Below are 12,427 nucleotides of genomic sequence, written 5' to 3'. Positions count from 1 at the left end.
CCCTAATTTTGAGCAAAGACACAATTATTTACCAGTCAATAAACTCTGCCACCTCAATAATTGCCTTGTATATATCAATTTGAGTATGGAGCCACTGCACTCTCTTGGCTTCTTTCCTTTTCAACATATATATTTCGTTATCTTTGTTCATGGTAAGTTGTGCTATTTCCTGTTGGTGTTTGTTTTGCCTACGTTCCACTTCTTCTTCCATCAGTCGGGTCTATGAATAAAAGTGAACTTAGTTTTTTACTTTAAGTTGTCCACACACACACACACACACACACACAGACAGACAGACAGACACTTTGCCATGCCTATAGCACTACTGAAGCTAAAAAACTAACAAACTCCAAGGCTACGTACGAAACTTCGAACAAATGCCAAGGTGTACTGGGGATTGGTTAGTCAGGGTCATGTGACCACTAGGGGACAGCTCACACGGTGCAGTGAGCACAAATTAATCTACTTGGCAATACACAAGGGGAAGCAGAGGGACACACAAAAGTAAGCAACCAGATTTAAACTGAATGCCTTCCGTAAGGGTAATATTGTGCTTTTTGTTCCTACACATAATAATTGCTGGAATGCAACAATCTTTGTTATAGTAGGCTATAGTACATGACATACCCAGGGCTGAATTGGCAAAAAGGTGTGCCAAACTATAGAAATCTGAAAGTAATTTGTGATATCAATCTATGTATGTACATGTAGTGGAACAGGTGTAATGGCTTTTGAAATCAAATGATTCCAATTTACAGGGACACACATACATCCGACATGCATACAGATATTTGTACATTTCCCATGCATACAGAACAAATACATGGATTGCTTATTGGTATCATTTGAACATAATGAATTTTAGCTCTACATCTGTGATTTTGAAGTCCCAGTGAAAGTTAGTTGTCGAAAAAGTTATTCAAATGTCCGCTACCTATTCTCAATACAGGAAAGCTTGACTCGACTTTGAACACTCCGCCTTTATTCGCGATCCCCTACATACCCGGGATATGTACACTTGTTTCCATGGCAAATAATAAACAAAATTCAAACCATCGTAACATTGCTAGTACGCATCAGAAAATTTACATACTTTATGGTAAGCATGATACTGCTCTCTACTTTGATTCTCGTTTACGGCAATATACCCTTTCAGTTCAAGAATTTCGCGATGCACGCCACAAAGAGGTGAATTTCCATGGCTTTCAAGCTTGTTTGGTTTCTCAAAATATAAAATTCAGATCTGGACAGAAACTTATCGATATATATTTCGATATATGTACCTTTCATACAAGCAAACCAAATACTTTGAACGGTCTAGAACAAAGCCAATCAATGTCGGAAAATTGGGGAAAAATTGACCCAATTAAACCACTTAGTACACTGCCCAACATTGCAACGCAGTAACAACATTTACTTTTCTCATTTGCATTGTTGTGATAATATGTTATTTTTCACGAATAAATGCATGTGTTCTGGCAGCAAACTCGCCCTGAGTATCGAAAGATTTATATTAAAACAAAGAGAGAAGATTTTCAATTTTGATCGAAGAAAAGATCATATGGATTTATCTTGGTGAATTCTCCAGTAAGAATTTTCAGTAGAAAGCTGGTGATTTCACCCGGAAGTTGAAGCTAACCGGGTTTGACTGACGATCTCCCCATGCATGCTTTCAGAAACAGAAACACACGCAAGTATCGAACAAAGTAAAAACAAGATTTTAAATTTTGAAATAGTGAAGAGATTGTATGATTGCCCGCAGATGTGATCTTGTGGCTAACTACAACATGTAATGTGAAGCTTTTATAGAATGTTGTAACATAGCTCTTACCGTAGTAGGAGTTTTAATAAAGGCCAACAAAAGAGAAGGAATTGTTACTGGTCACTAGTCACTGTGCATCACTGAAATGCCCCCACTTCGATCTTTTTTTCCCTGTGTTTTTCAAGCCAATGCAGTCTTCAGATCCACAGGAAAACACAAAATAACTCTACCTACGTTAATTGCTACTTCAGTAAAGACAACTGCAGAACTAATCATTAACAATTAAAAAAAAAAATTAAATTCGCATCAAAATTAGACAACATTTCCTTTTGCTTTTTTGCTTTTCTTTTTTGTGGCCACCGCGTCTAATTACCGAAATATGGCAATAACTTATTAAAACTTACAGCTACATCAATAATATTTTCGGGACAGAGGTGCTTAGGTATTGCAAATGTATGTACCAAATTATATTGAATTGAAGCGTGAATTCTTGAAATATAGCCTAATTACCAAAACCCACTAATTACACAAATTGCTCATTAGTATTCATGGAATGTTTACCAAAACCTAATCAGTTCTTGCCATTACCCTATGGAATACGTCTTCAAAATTTCGTTTGAATTGAGCCAGCCGTTTTGGAGAAAATGATGACAGACAGACAAACAGACACATAGACAGACAGACAGACTTTTCACCCCCTAATACCGAAGAAACAAGCGACCTATCGGTCAGAATAGCTCCGCTGTTTTTTTTTAATTTAATTTTTTATTTTGGTGACATGTAGAAGTTCTTCAGCTCTTCACTATGCAGTTTTGTTTTAGCGATGCAATAATGTGGTTAGTGGTTCATATGATGTCTCACTGTAAAACACATTTTACACAGAAGTTGGTAAATGTATTGTACTTTTATACCATAGTCACCATTTTATAACAAAAATCTACTGTTATGAAAAATTGCACAAAATCTCAGAAAAAAAATGACTGGGAAATGCACACAAGAAAAAGAAAAAAAAGAGGATTTTGAGGTTGGCTATAAATAATTCCATTGTCTTACAGCTTTAACCCTGGGAAAATTTAATGATGAATGAAATAAACTAGGGATCTAAAATAATTTTGAGGCAATTTGAATTTCAATTTTCTAACAAATTTTCCAAGTCAACAACATTCAACTTGTACAAGTTGTAGTAGATATATATAGGGAAGAAATGTATTAATCGCCATCTTAGTTTCCAGACGGCGACAATCCCCGCCAAGTCACCCGAAAGAGAGTCATTCTGGCAGCCATACGTTACAGTGGTAACACTCGTTTATGTTCTATTACCTTTCATAAAGAAAACACAACGAAATGGTTGAAGTGATCTTTTTTTTTTTAATTTCTTTTCATCACAACAACAAAATCTGCGTGATCAAAAGTGTTGTAAACTAAACCAGAAAGAATTATCGAACTGGCTAAACTTCCCGATGAACTGGAGTAAGGTCCAAGTCCAAGTACGCCTCGATAGTACGTGAGAAAATCGTCTCAAACTAGTGATACAACTTTCAAAATATAACTTGACATGTCTTCATTTGTTAGATTTATACAATTCAAGACGCGTTTTCACTCGAAAACAACAATTCTGTGAATAATGACACTCTGAACGCAGCGATTTCTCGGACGATGTTACCACAGCTGTAACGTATGGCTGACAACGACTTGCTTCCGGGTTAGTCCCTCGTGCATCCGGGTACCTGGGGTTGTCGCCGTACGGAAACTGAGAAAGATGGAATTTACAGTGTTTCTTGTGACCGGTGCGGCGCCTGTCAGCAGACTCAGCCATTTTTTGCATCATTCCATTGTATTTAAACCTTGTACTTGACATTTCGCAATATTTATAATTCTCAACAAAATACCTCAACATGCCTCACTTCGCTCGTACTCAAAGCAGCCCCTCGCGGTATGATCACTGATGACATGACGAGAGAACCTTTTCGGATTTACATGTAACACGGGGAAAGATACGCAAAACATAATGCAAAGTCTGAAGCCAAATTAAAGTTGTGATTATTTTAATTATTTTTACTTGCCAAATATTTGCATTTTGGAAATGGCAAGACACGTTCATGTCGTTTAACTTTACATGTGAACTGTCGGCCAATAAACAAAATTTGGTTGATTCACAGTCCGCAGTTAGAGTTAGACTGCTCTTGCATAACTTCAACCGCATGCCTTCCTTACGCAAGTTGTCTTAATTCTGGTTCACTGTCACTCCAAATTGCACGACAATATAGAATTAATCACAAGTTACATGTTATCTGAAAACATCACATTTTTATAGTGGGTCTGAAATGAGATTTTAGTGAGTACCAAGAACGTCCTGTGTTGATACTTGCTGTGGAAAATCGCCCGGTCAAATGAGGTCGGCTTCAGCTTCTGGTCGAATCAGGATAGAGTATGCAAATAAGGACGTTGCGGACTGGCTGATTATGTAGAAGGGTGCAGAATTTGGATTTGAAGTTTACAACCCTGTTTTGAATAAACGCTTGTCACTTCATGCATTTGGGCGCCCAATGCATAGAATTATGACTATAGCACATATTACATTGCTTGTTTGACGTCAATAGTCTCTTTTGAAAAGTGGCAGTTTACTTAAAGTCTCGTCGACTGATTTCCAATATGGCGTCGGTCATTATGCTCATTAACATATTCATTTTTTTTTCAAATTACAAAAAAAAAATCATAAAAAATAAAAATGAAGATGTGCTGACTTGAAATTAACAAACCTGAGTAAGCTACCCCCTGCGCATCAACACACCAGATATCAAAGCAATCTGACAATAAGTTTTCACGGAGATGATGAAAATGACATTTTATGAAAAAAAATCATAAAAAATTGAAAATGGCACAGATCAACTTGGCATGAACAAATCTGAATAGCCTCCCCCCCAGGGAACATGAACACCAAATATCTAAGAATACTGACTGTCACTTTCGGAGAAAATAATGAAAATATAAAAGTTTGACGGACACCTATGATTCACTCTACTCTCTATACTCTATACAACCTATACCTAAAGCTACGCTTTCAGCTTTCACTGACAGCGGAGCTAAAAAGGTGGGTATTTGTCTGTACAGAATTAACTTGTTGTCCTAATCAGAAAATGATTACAATTATAGTATTTGAAGCATCCTATCTTTGACATTCTTGATTCTTGTGGTTCAAGATTTCTGAGTTTCAAGGACACCAAATGTCAGCTTTCAGCATCAAGTTTACAATGAAAATTGCTGTCATTCGATATAGCAGGACAAAACACAGCCAGTAACGGTCATTTCATACAAATTATTTTTAAGTTTGATTATGATTTGTAAGTAATCATGAACTAGCCTATGACATATGCCCCAAATACACACTTACGTAAAGTACTAAATAAAAAGAACAGTAACTGCAATGATAAGTAGATTGATTAACATTTGTTGAGAATGTAAAAAATAATCACATCATCGCACCACTTTAGACAACATTTCCTGACGAGAAACTATTTTTTCCTTTTTAGTGGCCTACAAAAATATGCCAATAACTTATTAAAACTACCAAAACCTAATCAGTTCTTGCCATTACCCTACGGAACATGTGTACAAAATTTTGTTTGAATTAAGCCAGCTGTTTTGGAGAAAACGATGACACAGACAGACACACACACAGACAGACAGCCAGCCAGCCACACAACACAGCCTTTCACTCACTAAATACATCTCTTCCTTACGGAAGAAAAAACACAGCAGTTCTAAAAATGAAACAAGTAGTAAGGCCAGAAAAAAAAAAGCTGTTCAACGGGCAACATAACCCGACACATTGGGTAGGTAGGTTGATTTTTTTTTTTTTTTTTTTTTTTTTTTACAAAGGATGTAAAAACAAACCACATGTATTGATGGCAAAACATTTGAAGTTGAGTTAACATTGTACTTATTCATTCATTTTGATTTTATCTCTTGCAATTTGTCTGTATGGCAATTGATTTCCATCAGCTCTAGTTAGGAAATGTGCACAATTTACGGTTAAACACATTTTGTAGCTCCTCTCAAAATATGTTAAGACCCGCTAAATGAAACTCTAGAATTATTTTAGCCACTCCTTCTGTCACCTACACTATAGAGGAGATATAAAATTATATATGGTAGCACAGGTACAATGATGCATTAAAAATAAGTGATAATCAACTACAATAACAGTCCAAATGATATTACTTGACAAAGGATGTGCATTTCACATGGATACTTGTAAGGAGATGTCTCATAATTAGCTCTGACCTACATGTATGAAGGGAGGTACTTAGTCAGCCACCTTCCATCTTGTTTTGGGAGAAAGACAATTATTACCGTGATTGCTACTTATTGAAAGGATACATCCTCAAAAATGCAAACTTTTTTGAAAATAAGACAGATGCAGATGTGGTAAATGACTTCTCCTGAACTTTAATTTGATTCCAAAAAAATCATGAATAAAGAAAGAGTAAAACATTTGAAGACTTTCAGACTATCAGACTTTTGATGGCCCAATGACTGCCCTTCCCATGGTCATAAAGTTTTGCTCATTTCGTTTAGTGAATATTGGATATGCAACAGTTTAATTTTATCTCAATTCATGCTTGTATGCATCATCAGAGCCAAGTAAACCACTGATAGTACATAATTTGGAATTGACTCAAATGTATATTGTTAAAAGAAATTCCCTTAATTTTGAAACAAAGTGTGCATTTCACTGACACGCAAAGCCAGCATGAGGATATTTTGCCCATCAGCAAAAAAAAAAAAAAAAAAAAAAATTGAAATGCCAAAAATATGGGTAGGTAGGTATGTATGTAAGGTAAAAAGGTATGTTGAACAGCTTTTTTTTTTTCTAGCCTAACAAGCTTGGGATTTCTCCAAGTTTTTATTCAATCAAATGTTCATTAATTTTGAAGTTGTTTTTGGTCCTTGTCTGAAAAAAGGAATCATGAATTTGAGCACTGATATTAATTGGTATTTATAGATTAATAATTGTGACAGCTGTCCAATCTTTCTTAAAAATATAAACTCTGAAGAAATGAGTCAGACTTAAAATTACGTAATTTTAATTGCCTTCTTTTTCTAAGGTGTGATGTGTGGTATATTATTTTCAAAAGACAGCTTCCTGGGATCTTTTGTTATGAATGAAATTTTTTTTATGTAGCTAATAGTATATAACTTACTCCCTCTCACACACAAAATACACACAACACAACTCTGGCGGCAAAATACCGGAAGTACTTTATTGTACTCCACCATACAGTTACAAATACTGATGATGCTACTAGAGGCTACTGTGAAAGTAACCTCACACGTGTTAAAAGGTTGGAAAAAGGACCTTAAAAGAGGTCTGAACCAGATGTAAACTGAGTGCCTCCCGTAAGGGAACCACCCATTATTAAAATTAAACTAAAAAAAAACAACTGATATAAACAAATTTGTGTTGCTGAGGAGAACTATGAACTTGGTATACACCATGATAATTTTTGTTTCTGAACGATGTGTACGTGTGAACCATGGTTAACCTCAAATGAATCTTCGAAGAGCATGTAGTTGTTTTTGAGAGCGTTATTTCATTTTCGTTCATTTGCTGGTTTCAAAATCTGACAGTCAAAGACAAAAGTTCACTTGATAGAATTGTGTCTCTTAGCTCAAAATTAACTGGAATGCCCCAGAGAAATCTGTCATCATTTTATAATAAGCAAGTAGTTAGGAAAGCCCGCTCAATTGTTTTATCTAGTAATCATGTTTTATCTACAGAGTTCGACATACTTCCCTCTGGTCGTCGTTTTAGATGCCCGGCTTGCAGGTCAAACCGGCGCAAGTTGTCATTTATTCCCACCGCTGTGCGGCTTATGAATGATTTGTAAACTTTGTGAGTGATGTTGATTGTCTTAGTATCGTTCTGTGTCTTTGTATATATTGTTTTGTATATTTGTTTGTATTTTTTGATATATTGATGTATTGTATTTGAGCCACACCTTTAATTGCCCATGTCTGGGATGAATAAAGTTCTATTGAATTGAATTGAATTGAATTGAATGTAGTGAACTTACACAATGTACTGTAAGTTCACGTAATGTGTTCGATCCGGTAACGAAGATGAAAAAAAAGGTTTCAGTTTGAGTGAGATGAAATGGTGACATGGGTCCAGCGATGTGGTGTATTTATTTATCGCTTCGCCCGTGAAGGAAGATGCTTCATGGGAATGGCTGTGCTATTGATGGAGACCTTTTGTAATCACGTCTATTAAGAAGTAACCAATCACGTGTATAAGTAATGATAATATTTCGTAGTTTCTAAACTCTCCAAGACGGCAAATGAAAGTGGTGAAACGTTTTACATACGATGTGTTACGTGACGGATCAACTCGTCCCAATTTCAACTCGTCCCATTTCACCTCGTCCCACTCAACTCGTCCAATTTTCAACTCGCCTCAATTTCAACTCGCCCCATTTTCAACTCGCCCCAACTCTTTACAATATAATTTACCTGTGCATATATGAAATCGAAGCTAGTAGTACTCAGTTTGGAGGGTCTGTGGTATCTTGTATTCCACTAATGAAGTACCACTTTTGCTGTAAACACATAATACTACAATACTTAGTTGCGTTATCTAGGGAGAGGAGACACGTCTCCAAAACCCGTACGCGAAGAAGTCGTAAGCCTGTCAGTCACTAATATTCTCCCTGGTTATTATCATTATTATTTCTTATTTGGGTCCTAATGTGAAAAGTGATATTCCATGACTGAGGAAAGTTGTTGTGCTAGTATAAGTTCTAGATCTACAAAACACTTAGCCAAAACCCACACCACTTTCTAGCTACGGAATGTTACATTTGCTATGCTTCAACTGCGCCAGGTAGGTAAAATCATGTAATTGTTTCGGTCCCCGTACTTCGAGTCCATGTATCGTTTAGATTTATAAACGTTTACTAGTGTTGTTGGGGCGAGTTGAAAATGGGACGAGTTAAAAATGGGGCGAGTTGAAATTGGGGCGAGTTGAAATGGGACGAGTTGAAATTGGGGCGAAGTGAATCACAATCGACGTGTTATATTCAAGTTTGACAAGGCGTAATTTAGCTGAAAACCCACTCAACTTTGCAATTCAGATGTGAATCGCTTCTATTTTGAGTTTACATTGTAGGAATTGTAGGATTTGGTTCACGCCGAATTCAATGTCACAAACACAGAAGAAGAAGCCCGAAAATCACAGCAAACCTACCTACAATATAATACAGTCGACATGTTCGAATCATGGACGCCATCTTGCCATATTACACTTCATGCATACGCATTTGTCTTCATTGCATTCTCTCACGGAATTGAACTTCGTAAAGGTATAACTCAATTGAAATGTAGACACTAGAGCCAAAGGGAAGATCTAAAAAATATATAGTATTTGTATACTCACCAAACGTTTCAGATTTGGTCTGTTTGACCCGCTAATTTGAAGAATCTGAATCTGACGCCAACTTTATACTCGTCAGACTAGACGCAATATCATAAAACCATTGACAGCGACCGGCCACTGAGGGCAGCCTTCCGAGTTTACTCAAATTAATATAGCGTAATTATATTAATTCATATTGTCTTAACACTTTATGTACATCAACAAATTTTATAGGACAAATGTATTTTCTTATGTTTGATGAATATACTAATTTTTATTGAAATTGAAGTATGGAGTCTTAAGATGTTGCTTAATTATTTCATTTCATTAATGCAAATTTCTCTAATTAAACATTAACCGATCTGGCTCAAAACCTAATCAGGTCTAGCTATTACCCTAAAGATTATATATTCCAAATTTCATTACAATTGAGCCAGCCGATATTTAGAAAATGATGACACAGACACACACACGGACAGACAGTCAGACAGACAGACAGATGGACAGACAGGCAGAGACAGACAGACATTCCCCTTTTAATACCTCCCGTACCCTTACGGGAGGTAACAAAATGGCACATTTTTAATCTATTTGTAATGTAATATATATGATTTCATAGACAATAAATAATTGTCCCCACTTTTTTGCAACCAAGGGGCCTTTGTCCCCACTAGTGGGAAACCTTGGCAGAACACTGGTTTATGGGAAGATCTCTGGTGATGACATCATGAGTATGTTTATTTCTATTTTGTAAATTGTCATCTTGAAAGAATAACATATTGTTATATTGAGATCCTGCCACATGAAAGTAACCTACTGTAGTACCAGATTTAAACTGAATGCCTCCCGTAAGGGAATCACTAATTATGCAAATAACTCATTAAACTAAAAAAACTATGATAACAGGCTTTGTTTTTGGACAAGTGTGCTGTCTTAGGTTAACGTATGTAAGCTATATCAAAAATTTTATAGGACATATCCGCTTTGTTATGGTTAACGTATGTACTAAATTATAGTGAAATTCAAGTATGCAGTCTTGAGATATAGCCTACTTACTGAAAATCATTAATTATGCAAATTATTCATTAACACTGTAAGGTACATCAACTAACTTTATAGGACATACACAATTTGTTATGGTTAATGTATGTACTGAATTGTATTGAAATTGAAGTATGCAGTCGTAAGATATAGCGTAATTACCGAAAATCATTAATTATGCAAATTATGCATTAACACTGTAAGGTACATCAACTAACTTTATAGGACATACACAATTTGTTATGGATAATGTATGTACTGAATTGTATTGAAATATGCAGTCGTAAGATATAGCCTAATTACCAAGAATCATTAATTATGCAAATTATTCATTAACACTGAAAGGTACATCAACAAGCTTTACAGGACATATGCGATTGTTATGGTTAACGTGTGTACTGAATTATATTGAAATTTAAGTATGTATTCTTAAGATATAGCCTAATTACCGAAAACCATTAATTATGCAAATTATTCATTAACACTGTAAGGTACATCAACAAACTTGATAGGACATATGCGATTGTTATGGTTAACGTGTGTACTGAATTACATTGAAATTGAAGTATGTATTCTTAAGATATAGCCTAAATACCGAAAATCATTAATTATGCAAATTATTCATTAACACTGTAAGGTACATCAACAAACTTGATAGGACATATGTGTTTTCTTATGGTTAACGTATGTACTAAATTATGTTGAATTTGAAGTATGCCGTCTTAAGATATTGTGTAATTAGTTGATTTCATTAATATGCAAATTTCTCTAATTAAACATTAACAGAGCTGGCTCAAAACCTAATCAGGTCTAGCCATTACCCTAAAGATTATATATTCCAAATTTCATTACAATTGAGCCAGCCGATATTTAGAAAATGATGAGACAGACACACACACAGACACACAGACAGACAGACATTCCCCTTTTAATACCTCCCGTACCCTTACGGGAGGTAAAAATGATCCAACTGTCGTAAAGAAATTTAAATTAAATGTCGCAAAACAAAATGGTCGTAGTAGGGATCGTACCTTTTTTTCAAGTTCTCTAATCTTGACCATTTTCTCTTTTAGTCCATCTTCAGCCATCGTTGCCTTATATTTCTGTTTATCAAATTGGGTGTGCAGTTCGACTATCTGTCCAAATGAAAACAGATTGTAACTATTACCTTTCGATTATATTCACCTCCTTGTCACTTACTAAAAGTGTTCACTTGGGGCGACGTGAAGGACATTACAAGATTCCCATTTATTGGAAAGCATATTATATGTAAATATACTTCATTATTATGATCATTCAATTTGCACGCAACGGATGTTTTTTTCTATCATTTTCTAACCAATCTGATGGATGATTGCGTTTTCTATTGCTGTCTAACCAATAAGATGGATGGTTGCATTTTTAGCCCCCCTGCCAGACGTAGTCCGGGACAGGGACTTATAGATAGGGTTCCATCCGTACGTCTGTGTGTGCATGCATGCATGCATGCATCCGGAGTCATATCTTGGACATTCATTGACTGATTTCTTTCAAACTTAGTAAATGGATAATGAACTATGACATACACATATGCATGTCAATTTGCTTAGGGATATGATGCAATTTAGCCGACTTAGAGCCATTTTGGGGTAAAAAAACATGATTTTTGGTCAAACAAGCAGTCATCGGAGAAATGTTTCACAGAAAATGTTCTTAGAAGTGTTACTCTACAGATTTTCTGTAAATCACTTTTGCCCTAGCAACAATGACAACGCCCATAGCAACAACCGAATTTTTGTCAAAAAACTTAAAATACAAAACTACTGGGCAGATTGGCTTTAAATTTGGTGAGAATGTATGTAAATGTGCCTAGCAACTAGACCACACCCATAACAACAGCAAAATGATCACTTATATTGGAAAGATAACAGGGATTAATAGACAAATAATTAAACATTCAAAAAATGTATGCAAATATTCAATAAATTATACAGTTGCCCTACAATGCCACTGCCACTATATTTCATACAATCTCATACGTCACACTACCATGACAAGTGGCAATTCTCTGAAAACATCCATTGCAGGGGGCTGAGTCATCTCTGATGACTGCTTGTCTATTACATTCTAACCAATCTGACGGATGAGTGCATTGTCCATCACATTCTAACCATTTAATTAGGACATTTTAAGTTCTTAACGTCGACTGGATTATACACGTGTTGTACTTC

General features: G+C 35.6%; 2 protein-coding genes across 2 annotated transcripts in view; both read right to left on the bottom strand.

Moving 5' to 3' along the window:
- LOC144435392 (transient receptor potential cation channel subfamily M member 8-like) overlaps window positions 1-12,427 on the bottom strand; it is a 103,016-nt gene that overhangs the window by 55,999 nt on the left and 34,590 nt on the right. The gene's annotated exons all lie outside the window — the stretch shown is intronic.
- Window positions 1-12,427, bottom strand: part of LOC144435978 (uncharacterized) — a 35,113-nt gene that overhangs the window by 9,324 nt on the left and 13,362 nt on the right. The window contains exons 3-4 of the mRNA XM_078124629.1: window positions 11,249-11,353; window positions 33-220 (exon numbers count right to left, since the gene is read on the bottom strand). Of these exons, the coding sequence (XP_077980755.1) occupies window positions 33-220; window positions 11,249-11,353 (293 nt within the window). The remainder of the gene's footprint in view (window positions 1-32; window positions 221-11,248; window positions 11,354-12,427) is intronic.

Source organism: Glandiceps talaboti, chromosome 5, assembly GCF_964340395.1.
Source record: "Glandiceps talaboti chromosome 5, keGlaTala1.1, whole genome shotgun sequence".
Classification (NCBI taxonomy): domain Eukaryota; kingdom Metazoa; phylum Hemichordata; class Enteropneusta; family Spengelidae; genus Glandiceps; species Glandiceps talaboti.
The sequence above is the reverse complement of the archived record's forward strand: the minus strand, read 5'-3'. Positions and strand labels throughout refer to the sequence as shown.